Raw genomic sequence first — 11776 nt, forward strand, 5'->3', positions numbered from 1 at the left:
TGCGGAATGAAATGTGTTGCCCTACAACAGCTGCCTCAGTCCATCCTTCTCCAAACTTACCCCCTCTTTAATGTGCCTTCCTGTCTTTTTGGACCTTTGTTAGAGCTTATTGTTTGTTATTCTGTTATATACAGCCCAAAGAACCTGGGAGGGATGGGAAGGAGAGGAGCCCATTGGTTTTGTATGACATTTTTATTTGGTTTGCAAATTTTCTTGCTTTTAAGAAAATGCTTTGTGTGTTTTCAAGCTTTTCAAGAACATAGATGCACTTTGCTGTCTAACCTGTGCTGTTCAAAGACTTCTCTGATGAAGAACTCCATGCTGCAAGAACTCTCTGGGCATGACTCCCATTGATTTGAAGAGATACCTTATGCATAGAATGCTTGAAGGATCAGATCCTCTAAGACCATCAAAATGCTTCCCTCGTCCTCTCCCTGCTGCCACCGAGTCTTAAAAATCACTGAGAAGGGAAAAAAGAAAAACTATCATCACCACTGATGACTGCTTTAGAGGAGAACCAACATGCAGCTTCTACAGACCTAAATCACCACGATCAGCTTTTGCAGAGAAAGCAATTGCAGTAAGTAGCAGCACCTGCTGGAAATGAACAAGAAGGCAGGTAAAATACAAATATTATGCGACAGTTTAAAACTTGGTGTTTCACAATTTTGAATAATAAAATCCCTTTTACCACTTCTCTTTCCCCACCCCAGTGCTTGATTGCTCTGGAAGACCGGGACTTGACTCCACTCTCTTGCACTTTAGTTATTTATGCTTTTTATTCATTATTGTTTTTTAACATTTATATTGGTCACAACCAAGTTGGGCCTTAGTGTGCCAGGTCCTGTACAAATATAATAAATGAGAGTTCCTGCTCCAAAAAACTCACAATCTAACAAAAATTGGTATACAATTTATACCTGTGTAAAGTGTGTGCAAAATGGGTGTAGAATGCTACTCTGATCGGATAGCATTTTATATCTACTTTGCACAGTATAAAGGACTATATAAGGTGCAAAGCAGTGAAGAATCTGGCCCTCTCTCTGCATCTAAGAAAGTATTTATTCAAAATAAATCTGGGAAATGAAGAACAGACACCCCCTTTTCACCTTACAGCTTTATCTTCACTTCAAACTTTTGTGTTCAAATACACTGAAAAGTCAATTAATTAAAATGATTCTGACTATGACTTCGCAGTTAGTATGGGTAAAACCAAGTTATTATCAATGGGTAAAAATGTCAATGGGTAAAAAGTATTTTTCTTTTCATAATTCATTCTCTTTCTTTGAGATAATATACGTTAGGCAGGCCAAGTTGCTTGTTTAGACCATCCAGACTCAACAAGTCTGGTACTGTATTTTTTCATAGATTCACAGATTTTTTTAGACCAGAGCAGACCTTTCAATCATATAGTCTGACTTACTGTATAATAGAGGCTATGGAATTTCACCCAGTTATCCCTGTACTGAGCCCAATAATTTGTGTTTAATTAAAGTATATCTTCTTGAAGATTTCAAGAGATGGAAAATCCACCACTTCCTTTGGTAGTTTGTTCCATTAGTCAATCAACCTTGCTGTTAAAAAGGTGTGCTTTTTTCTGATTTGAATTTGTCTGCCTTTAACTTCCAGACAGTAGTTCCCATTGTGCCTTTCTCTGTTGTATTAAAGAGCACATTATTACTAGTATTTTCTCTCTATAAAGGTACTTATACGCTGTAATCAAGATACTTTTTGATCTTTTTGATAAACTAAACAGATGGAGCTCCTTCAGTTTATCACTCTGAGGCATTTTTCCCAGTCCTTGAATATTTTTTGTGGCTCCTCTTTGCACCCTTTTCACCCTCCCTTTGATTCTGATCCCACTGTAATCCACTGGACACAGAGTTTCACCTTACAGCACTATCGCTGAATCTGCACATAGAGTGTTCAACCAAGGGGTCTGATAATGCTTTCACGTACTCCACTGTTCTATGAACTGTCCGTGGAATATGACCAAAATGCTAAATTAGTTATTTTAAATGCCCTATTCTTCATATACAAAAAATCAATATGAAATAATGAAGCAGCCTGTATTACTAACTAGATAAAGACAAGAAAATCAGAGACATGATTCAACTGAGTTGCTCTGACTTAAACTAGCTGAGGATCTGCCCTTTCATTTGTACAAAGAGAAAAACTACTTAGGGTGTATGTTTGTAAGGTCACTCGGGGGGTAACTATAATTTTAACTCTGTTGCAGCCCTTAATTTTTTTTTTTCCCTGCACTACAATGGACAGTCTTTAATGCATGAGGAGGAACTTAGTGACGTAAAAGTTAAGGGCCAGATCCTTAGCTGGTGAAGTCAATGGAGCTTTACATCAGTAAATGATCTAGCCCAACATTTTAAAAAGGTAAAAGTAGCAAAAGTCAGAACTGAAAATGGGTGAACAAAAGATTTTAATTCTAACTATAAGAAAAGAGAGGTTTGGGAAATGAATGATTAAAATGAGGCAAACAACATTCTTGGAAACATTCAATGAAAACTAGAGCCTGTAACTGGAAGATGCTGAACATGCTCAGCGATCACATATTGCAAGGTTATTGGAGGATCTCAGCACCTCACAGGATTGGACACCTAATTTGCATTCGACACAGCCATCACTAGTGGAATCGTGACATTTGATGGCTATTTAGACTGTCTAGTTTACAAAGTATTATATGAAAGCTCAAATTTGTCCAAGCCTTTGAAAATCTGTAGTGAATTCATTTTTCTCAATACTCACCTAATACTCCATAGGTTTTCTATTTGCGTTTTGAAGCTTTTCCAGAAAAAGATCTAGGAATCTTTGCGAACAGTTCCATGAAGATTCTGGCTCAACATGCAGTGGAGGTGAAATAAGAATAATATGTTAGGCTCTTGATAACACAAACTTGTTGCATCTTGTCAGAACCTAGACTATGAGTTCCCTGGGACAAGGACAATCTTTTTACTTTGACATTATGTTAGACCTAATTTGGGGGCTCGTTACTGTCACAATTCAGGGGCCTGCATCTGTATTCTCCCTCCTTGATTCAGGAAGGGCACCCATTCTAGGCTCCTGGCTTCCCAATCGTAACCAGTCTTGGGTGATGATCCGCGTCTCTCTCCTTCCTGACCAGGGTATTTCCAGACTACACAGTTCCCTGTGTATACTGTGACCACTCCAGGGAAGACAGGCTGCCTAAGCCAGCCTGCTTTACTTTTCTCCTCAGAGATGGTACACAGTATAATAGCCACAGTTAAGTTACCATGCAGCTCTTTCTAAGCAAGCACATTTATTCTTAAGGTAAAAGCATTAAAGAGAAAACATTAAAAAAAAAAAAGAATCTTGATGCATGCTAATAAGCTTACCAGAAATCACCCTCTCACACCAACAAGGGCTTTGGTTGGTGATTAGTCCTTCAAATTGCACACAGGGGTTTTTCCTGTGGTCACAAATCCATCACAGCTTCAACTCAGAACAAGCACCTCAGGAGTACATTTATTCCTTTATATAGTTTATCTTTGAAGAGCCTCATGTAACAGATGATCAGAAGACAAAAGTTCCCCCTCAGGGTGAAGCTTCAAAGACTAAGTCCCTAGATGGGAATTTGCAATCCCCTCCTCCCAAAAACTGCCTAGGAATTCCACTTAACATATATTGTCCCAAGAGATCATTCATGTCTGCTACATTGTTCAACACAGTCTTTTGAAGCCCACAGTACTTCCCAGAGATTGCATTAATCCTGTCTTCCTCCCAGAGAAGTTCCATACAAAGCCACAATAATAAAAAATTGCATGTTTAATACAATCAACTCCTAAAATATTTAAACTTAATTCAATAATGTTTGTTTAAGAAATTGCATAACTATTATACTTATCTCCTTCTACCTGTTAGGCTGGATGTCAACACTACAGCCATACCAACTCCCTGATGATCCCACTTTAATTGACACTGCACCAAATGCCTGGTTGACAACAATATCATGTACCTGGATTCTGCAGTAACATCCAGCCCAGGTTTTGGCTGTACATAAAAGGTTATTGCCTCATCTCATCAAATTGTGAATGGCTGAGGTTTTATTCACTACTAACCTTGCATTAAACATCACATGAAGACTGGGATCTTTGTCCATGAGACAGGAAGCATAACCTGCAGCATCAAGTTCTGCTTAGTGTAAAATATTTGCCTTCCCTCGTCTCTCCACTGTCCACCTCCACAAAGATTAAAGACGCAATGCCTTCACACAGTTACCTCCCTGTCCAACCACCCACTCAAAATACTGTATAATGTAGCCAAACTGTTCAAATATGGATGCCTACACTTAAGCACCAAAATAAGTATTCTGACTTTCAGAGATCCAGAGCACCCACAAGTCCTGAGAAGGCTTCTTTTTTGGACTGAGTGTGATAGATGAGCAATTTCTGGCTGAGGAAGTGTTACAGCTCAGGATGGCCTGTGCATCCTGCCTAGGGTTGCCAACTTTCTAATCGCACAAAACCGAACACCCCTGCCAAATTCCTTCCCTGAGGCTCTGCCCCTTCTCAGAGGCCCCAACTCGACCCTTCTCAGAGGCCCCGCATCCCACTCACGCCATTCCCCCTCCCACCGTCACTCGCTCTCCCCCACCCTCCCTCACTTTCACTGGGTTGGGGCAAGGGGTTGGAGTGTGGGAGGAGGTGAGGGCTCCAGGGTGGGGCCAGAAATGAGGTGTAAGAGGGAGCTCCAAGCTGGGGCAGGGCTGAGGGTATGGGCTCTGGGGTAGGGCTGGGGATGAGGGGTTTCGGGTGCAGGAGGGGGGCTCCAGGCTGGGGCCAAGAGACTCACAGCTGAGGCAGGGGGTTGAGGTGTGGGAGGGGATGCGGGCTCCAGCTAGGGTGTGGGCTCTAGGGTGGGGCCAAGGAGAGGGGTTTTGAGTGCAAGAAGGGGCTCTGGGCTGGGGCAAAGGGTTGGGGTGCAGGAGGAGGTGCAGGCTATGGAAGGGGGCTCAGGGCAGGTGTGCAGGCTCTGGAAGTTATGGTGCGGGAGGGGATGCAGGGCTGGGGTACGGGGTTGGGGTGCAGGAGCAGATTCCAACCTAACTTCCTTCTAAGCTGCATTGCCGCGCAGCAACTTATTAAGCACTGAGCAGGCACTCAGAGCTGTGGGGGGAAGAGATTCCTCTCCCCCAGCCCTAGCCGCAGCCCAGCCATGGACGTGCCACAGTTTGGTGAGATGTGCCCCTCCCTGGACCCAGCCCAGCCCCGCCCAGCCCTGCTGCGGCTGGGGGAGACACGCCCATTCCCCGGTCCCAACCCAGCCCGGCCCTGCAGCGGTCGTGGGAGAGGCGCATCTCCTGCAGCCCCAAACCAGCCCCGGCCCGGACTTGCTGTGGCAGGGAGAGGCACCCCTCCTCCCCACCCCAGGTGCTGCTGCAGGGAGGGAGAGCTGGGGGGAGTTTTCTCTCCCCGTCGCAGCTTCGGGGCAGCCTGAACCCCAAACAACTCATCCCCAGCCCCACAAATGCAAAAAATGAATTGAAAAAAGAACCAAACATCCTGCATGCCAAGTCTTCAGCAGAAGTCTACAATTCTTGTGTGACATTTACTCACGACCTTGCTTCTTGCAGATCGGACTATACAGCCACAAGAGAACACAGGATGTCATTGTGAAATATAACTGACAGCCACACACATGTGACCTTAGGAGCATCATTTTATACGGAGTGGGAGGACCTGTGCGGGTAGAGTTCCTCTCCTTTTACATTTATTTCTTCAGATTAAAGGGACACTATCAACTTGAAATCTAATTAATTTAATCAAATTAAAAATAGTTGCAGGTTCTACACCTGCCACTTTATGCTTTTATAAATCACATTTTCTAATACTTTTGTGGTTTCTCTCCCATCAGCTGTGTGCAAGATCCACAAACACCAGGGGAAACTGACTAACAGACTGTTCAGGGGGAAAATATAGAACTAACTATACACAAAGTTCTGCCCAATGCATAAAATAAACTGAAAAAATACAGACAAATATTTTTTCCTCTAGAAGTTCAGTTATAGCAATCTAATTATTATTGGTAAAATAATAGTAGTAGGGAAATGTGTGATTTTTAAGGAAATGGTATTCCCTGAAATTTAAGAACAAATTTAATGCAGTTGTCTGAGCTAGTAAAATTTCACCTTTTGTTTTTATTTGAACCAAAATCAAAAGTTAGCTAGGAATTGTTTTTCATTAATGGACTGTGGTTCCCAGCCTGCAGTCCCCCCTATTTTCTTAATAGGTCTAGTCAAGAACTGAGGTATTTTGTAACCAATATATCTTTTGCAAATGGATGAAGAAAAGCACCTGTAACACCAGTACTCTTATATGGAGCTTTTTGAGACAAAGTATTATTATTTTTATTGCAGTGGACTAAAATATGTGTTAGGTGCTCTATAGATTTAGAAAAAGACAGTCCCTTCCTGAAAGCCCTTTGCAATCTAAACAGGTGAAAAGTTGGAGATTGGAACACAACATACAAGCAAAGTGGTCTCAGTGACAAAAGGGACATGGCTTGCTAGTTCCTTGTTTTTACTTTATTTTTATAAATAAAAATAAAATAAATATTATTGCTGACTCATTTTTGAAGGCATTGTGGAATAAATGGGTTTTAAAGGTCTTGTCTAGACCAGTATTTAAGGTTCGATGTTCAAGTGCTAAGACATTTTAAAAGTATATATAGTCAAGGCATGCTTCCTCTCACATGGGTTAAACTGGGCAAATAAAGTAGACTTAACTTCCAATAACTTCAATAGGATTTAAGCACATGCTTAAATGTTTTGGTGTACAGGGATGTGATTACTCACATTTTTAAGATTAAGCACATGAGTAAGTGCTTTGTGGAATTAAAGCCAATAGGAATATCCTTTTAACTCTGAAAATCTATCTGGATCATTGTATAAATAGAATGCTTCTACTTTAAGGAGTATGTTAGAGGCTGGTAAAATGCCTGGTTGGTATGAAAAATAGCAAAATGTATACAAAGATTAAGGAGGTTAAAGGGCTGGGAGCTCCCTCCTCTTGTTTCTGCACGGTCTCCCGCTCCCTTAAATTTCCTATGTTATAAAATGGCAAATAGCTTTTTACAAGAATACAGTAAGGTCACTTATAAGGGACATATCCTTTTTCTACTGAAAAATGGGCATGCAGTAATTCATGTACATAAATACTTATCACTATGTCAGATTCAAATCAAGGTTTCTGTGTTGTTGTTTTTTAAGTCTGAGCAGCTGCCAACGTTCAACCTATTTATTATTTTTATCTGAATTCACCTGGGACGATTTATACACTTCTGTGGTTTACCACACCTTGAATACTGTGTGCAGTGCTGGTCACTCCATCTCAAAAAGATATATTAGAATTGGAAAAGGTACAGAGAAGGGCAGCAAAAATGATTAGGATATGGAACAGCTTCCATACGAGGAGAGATTACAAAGACTGGGACTATTCATCTTAGAAAAGAGATGACTAAGGGGAAATATGGTAAAGGTTTATAAAATCATTAATGGTGTGGAGAAAATGAATAAGTAAGTATTATTTACCCCATCACATAACACAAGAACTACGGGTCACCCAATGAAATTAATAGGCAGCAGATTTACAATAAACATAAGGAAGTACTTCATACAACAACCATCAACCTGTGGTATTCGTTGCCAGGAGATATGAAGGCCAAAAGTATAAATGGGTTAAAAAAAAGAATTAGGTATGTCCAGGGAGGATAGGTCTATCAATGGCAATTAGCCAAGGTGATCAGGGATGCAATCCCATGCTCTGGGTATTCCTAAACTTCTAACTGCTAGAAGCTGGGACTGGACAAGCGGGGATGGATCACTCATTAATTTCCCTGTTCTGTTCATTTCCTCTGAAGCATCTGGCACTGGCTGCTGTCAGAAGACAGGATACTGAGCCAGATGGACCATGTCATACTCACATGACTGAAGCACAATCATGGACGGGTATAAACTGTTCAGGAAGGACAGGCGGGGGAGAAAAGGTGGAGGAGTTGCACTGTATGTCAGAGAGCAGTATGATTGCCCAGAGCTCCAGTATGAAACTGGAGAAAAGCCTGTTGTGTGTCTTTGGGTTAAGTTTAGAGGTGAGAACAACAAGGGTGATGTCGTGGTGAGCGTCTGCTATAGACCACCAGACCAGGAGGATGAAGTAGACGAAGCTTTCTTCGGACAACTAACTAAAGTTTCCAGAGCGCAGGCCCTAGTTCTCATGGGGGACTGACATTTGCTGGGAGAGCAATACAGCAGTGCACAGACAATGCAGGAAGTTTTTGGAGAGTGTTGGGGACAACTTCCTAGTGCAAGTGTTGGACGAACCAACTGGGGGCCATGCTCCTCTTGAGCTGCTGATCACAAACACAGAAAAGTTGGTAGGGAAAGTAGAAGTGGGTGGCAACCTGGGCAGCAGTGACCATGATATGGTCGAGTTCAGGATCCTGACAAAAGGAAGAAAGGAGTGTAGCAAAATATGGACCCTGGACTTCAGAAAAGCAGACTTTGACTCCCTCAGGGAACTGATGGGCAGGATTCCCTGGGAGGCTAATATGAGGGGGGAAGGAGTCCAGGAGAGCTGGCTGTATTTTAAAGAAGCCTTATTGAGGGCACAGGAACAAACCATCCCAATGTGCAGAAAGAATAGCAAATATGACAGGTGACCAGCTTGGCTTAACAGAGAAATCTTCGGTGAGCTTAAACACAAAAAGGAAACACACAAGAAGTGGAAACTTGGACAGATGACTAGGAAGGAGTATAAAAATATTGCTCGAGCATGAAGGGGTGTAATCAGGAAGGCCAAAGCAAAATTGGAGTTGCAGCTAGCAAGGGATGTGAAGGGTAACAAAAAGGGTTTCTATGGGTATGTTAGCAAGAAGAAGGAGATCAGGAAAAGTGTGGGACCCTTACTGAATGGGGGAGGCAATCTACTGACAGATGATGGGGAAAAAGCTGAAGTACTCGGTGCTTTTTTTGCCTTGGTCTTCATAGACAAGGTCAGCTCCCAGACTGCTGCACTGGGCAGCACAGTATGGGAAGGAGGTGAGCAGCCCTCAGCGGTGAAAGAATAGGTTAAGGACTATTTAGAAAAGCTGGACATACACAAGTTCATGGGGTCGGATGCAATGCATCCGAGGGTGCTGAGGGAGTTAGCTGATGTGATTGCAGAGCCATTAGCCATTATCTTTGAAAACTTGTGGCAATCGGGGGAGGTCCTGGCTGAAAAAGGCAAATATAGTGCCCATCTTTAAAAAAGGGAAGAAGGAGAATTCAGGGAACTACAGACAGGTCAGCCTCACCTCAGTCCCTGGAAAAAATCATGGAGGTCCTCAAGGAATCCATTTTGAAGCACTTGGAGGAGAGGAAGGTGATCAGGAACAGTCAACATGGCTTCACCAAGGGCAAGTCATGCCTGACCAACCTGATTGCCTTCTATGATGAGATAACTGGCTCTGTGGATAAGGGGAAAGTAGTGAATACGATATATCTTGACTTTAGCAAAGCTTTTGATAAGTCTCCCTCAGCATGCTTGCCAGCAAGTTAAAGAAGTATGGGCTGGATGAATGGACTATAAGGTGGATAGAAAGCTGGCTAGATCATTGGGCTCAATGGGTAGTGATCAACAGCTTGATGTCTAGTTGGCAGCTGGTATCAAGCAGTGTGCCCCAGGGGTCGGTTTTGTTCAACATCTTCATTAATGATCTGGATGACTGGATGGATTGCACCCTCAGCAAGTTCATGGATGATACTAAGCTGGGGGGAGAGGTAGATATGCTGGAGAGTAGGGATAGGGTCCAGAGTGAATTAGACAAATTGGAGGATTGGGCCAAAAGAAATCGGATGAGGTTCAACAAGGACAAGTGCAGAGTCCTCCACTTAGGTTGGAAGAATTCCATGCACTACTACAGGCTGGGGACCGACTGGCTAAGCAGTAGTGCTGCAGAAAAGGACCTGGGGATTACAGTGGACAAGAAACTGGATATGAGTTAACAGTTTTCCCTTCTTGCCAAACAGGTAAATGGCATATTGGGCTGCATTAGTAGGAGCATTGCTAGCAGACTGAGGGAGTGATTATTCCCCTCTATTCGGCACTGGTAAGTCCACATCTGGAGTATTGGATCCAGTTTTGGGCCCCCCACTACAGAAAGTATGTGGACAAATTGGAGAAAGTCCAGCAGAGGGCAACAAAAATGATTAGGGAGCTGGGACACATGACTTATGAGGAGAGGCTGAGGGAATTGGGTTTATTTAGTCTGCAGAAGAGAAGAATGAGGGGGGATTTGATAGCAGCCTTCAACTACCTGAAGGGGGATTCCAAAGAGGATGGAGCTAGTCTGTTCTCAGTGGTGGCAGATGACAGAACAAGGAGCAATGGTCTCAAGTTGCAGTGGGGGAGGTCTAGGTTGGATATTAGGAAAAACTATTTCACTAGAAGGGTGGTGAAGCATTAGACTGGGTTACCTATGGAGGTGGTGGAATCTCCATCCTTAGAGGTTTTTAAGGCCCGGCTTGACAAAGCCCTGGCTGGGATGATTTAGTTGGGGTTGGTCCTGCCTGGAGCAGGGGGTTGGAGTAGATGACGTCCTGAAGTCTCTTCCAGCCCAAATCTTCTATGATATGATTCATTGGTCTGACCCAATATGGACATTCTTATATGCATTCCAAGAAAAAGGGTGAATCAGAGTTGTGCTACTTCATTTATAGATTTTCTCATAGCTTTCCTGTATAGTAGCAGTATACCAGGTCTACATCTCAAAATAACTCTTTGACAGAGAGGCAGATCAACATAACCCACCAGCCCCAGTGTTTATGCATAAAGCTCATCAAAGAAGAGCAAACAAGGTTTGAATTTACACAAGTTTAATTCTGAATTTACTAGAGGCATGTGTAATCTAATGACGCTAAATCTAGCTGTTTACCTCTGCTGAAGAACAGTAGTTAGGCCAAAGATAAATATGGCTCTGTTTCTCTATTTTCATGATTAAATATCACATTAAACTAAGACTATTGAAGCTTCAATAAATTACCAGTTTATTCCCAAAATAAACTGCTAAGGTACATTTCAATTTTCACTGAGCAAAGAAACAGGGCCCCATCCTTTCCTTTCAGTGTAAGAAATAAGGAAGACGGAGGAAGGATGGCTTGCCAAGCTGGGTGCATAGGTGGCAGAGAGAGAAGCCACTGGGACATGAAGGTACCCAATCCTGCCTTGGCCTGCAGGAACCCACTAGCCTAGAGCTCACTCTGCTGACAAGCCCCATTTCACTTTGCAACAGCAATAAATCAGGTATATTGTGTCTCATGTAACAGCAGATAAGTGAGGAAACACACACACAAAAACCCTGGCATCACAGCGCTCACTTACTCCCTGCCATAGCTTCCCATTGAACCCCCCGGCACCATAGCCCTCACCTGTATCCCACCATAGCTTCCCATTGAACCCCCCGGCACCACAGCCCTCACCTGTATCCCGCCATAGCTTCCCATTGAACCCCCCGGCACCACAGCCCTCACCTGTATCCCTCCATAGCTTCCCATTGAACCCCCTGACACCACAGCCCTCACCTGTATCCCGTCATAGCTTCCCATTGAACCCCCCGGCACCTCAGCCCTCACCTGTATCCCTCCACAGCTTCCCATTGAACTCCCCCCTCCTCGGCATCTCAGCCCTCACCTGTCCTTCTTCCCACGGCCCGACACACGCCCCCAGTAGTCTGCTACGCTGCCCTGCCTGCTCCCCTCCCCCAC

The 11776-nt window shown here is 43.4% G+C and overlaps 1 protein-coding gene across 1 annotated transcript in view; it reads right to left on the reverse strand.

The window, feature by feature from the left end:
* The window catches only part of CLIC5 (chloride intracellular channel 5), a 160664-nt gene extending 160232 nt beyond the window's left edge, over window positions 1-432 (reverse strand). The window contains exon 1 of the mRNA XM_065587551.1: window positions 283-432. Within this exon, the coding sequence (XP_065443623.1) occupies window positions 283-376 (94 nt within the window). The 5' untranslated portion in view covers window positions 377-432. The remainder of the gene's footprint in view (window positions 1-282) is intronic.
* Between the last annotated feature and the right edge of the window lie 11344 nt (window positions 433-11776).

Source organism: Chrysemys picta, chromosome 3 (assembly GCF_011386835.1).
Source record: "Chrysemys picta bellii isolate R12L10 chromosome 3, ASM1138683v2, whole genome shotgun sequence".
Classification (NCBI taxonomy): domain Eukaryota; kingdom Metazoa; phylum Chordata; order Testudines; family Emydidae; genus Chrysemys; species Chrysemys picta.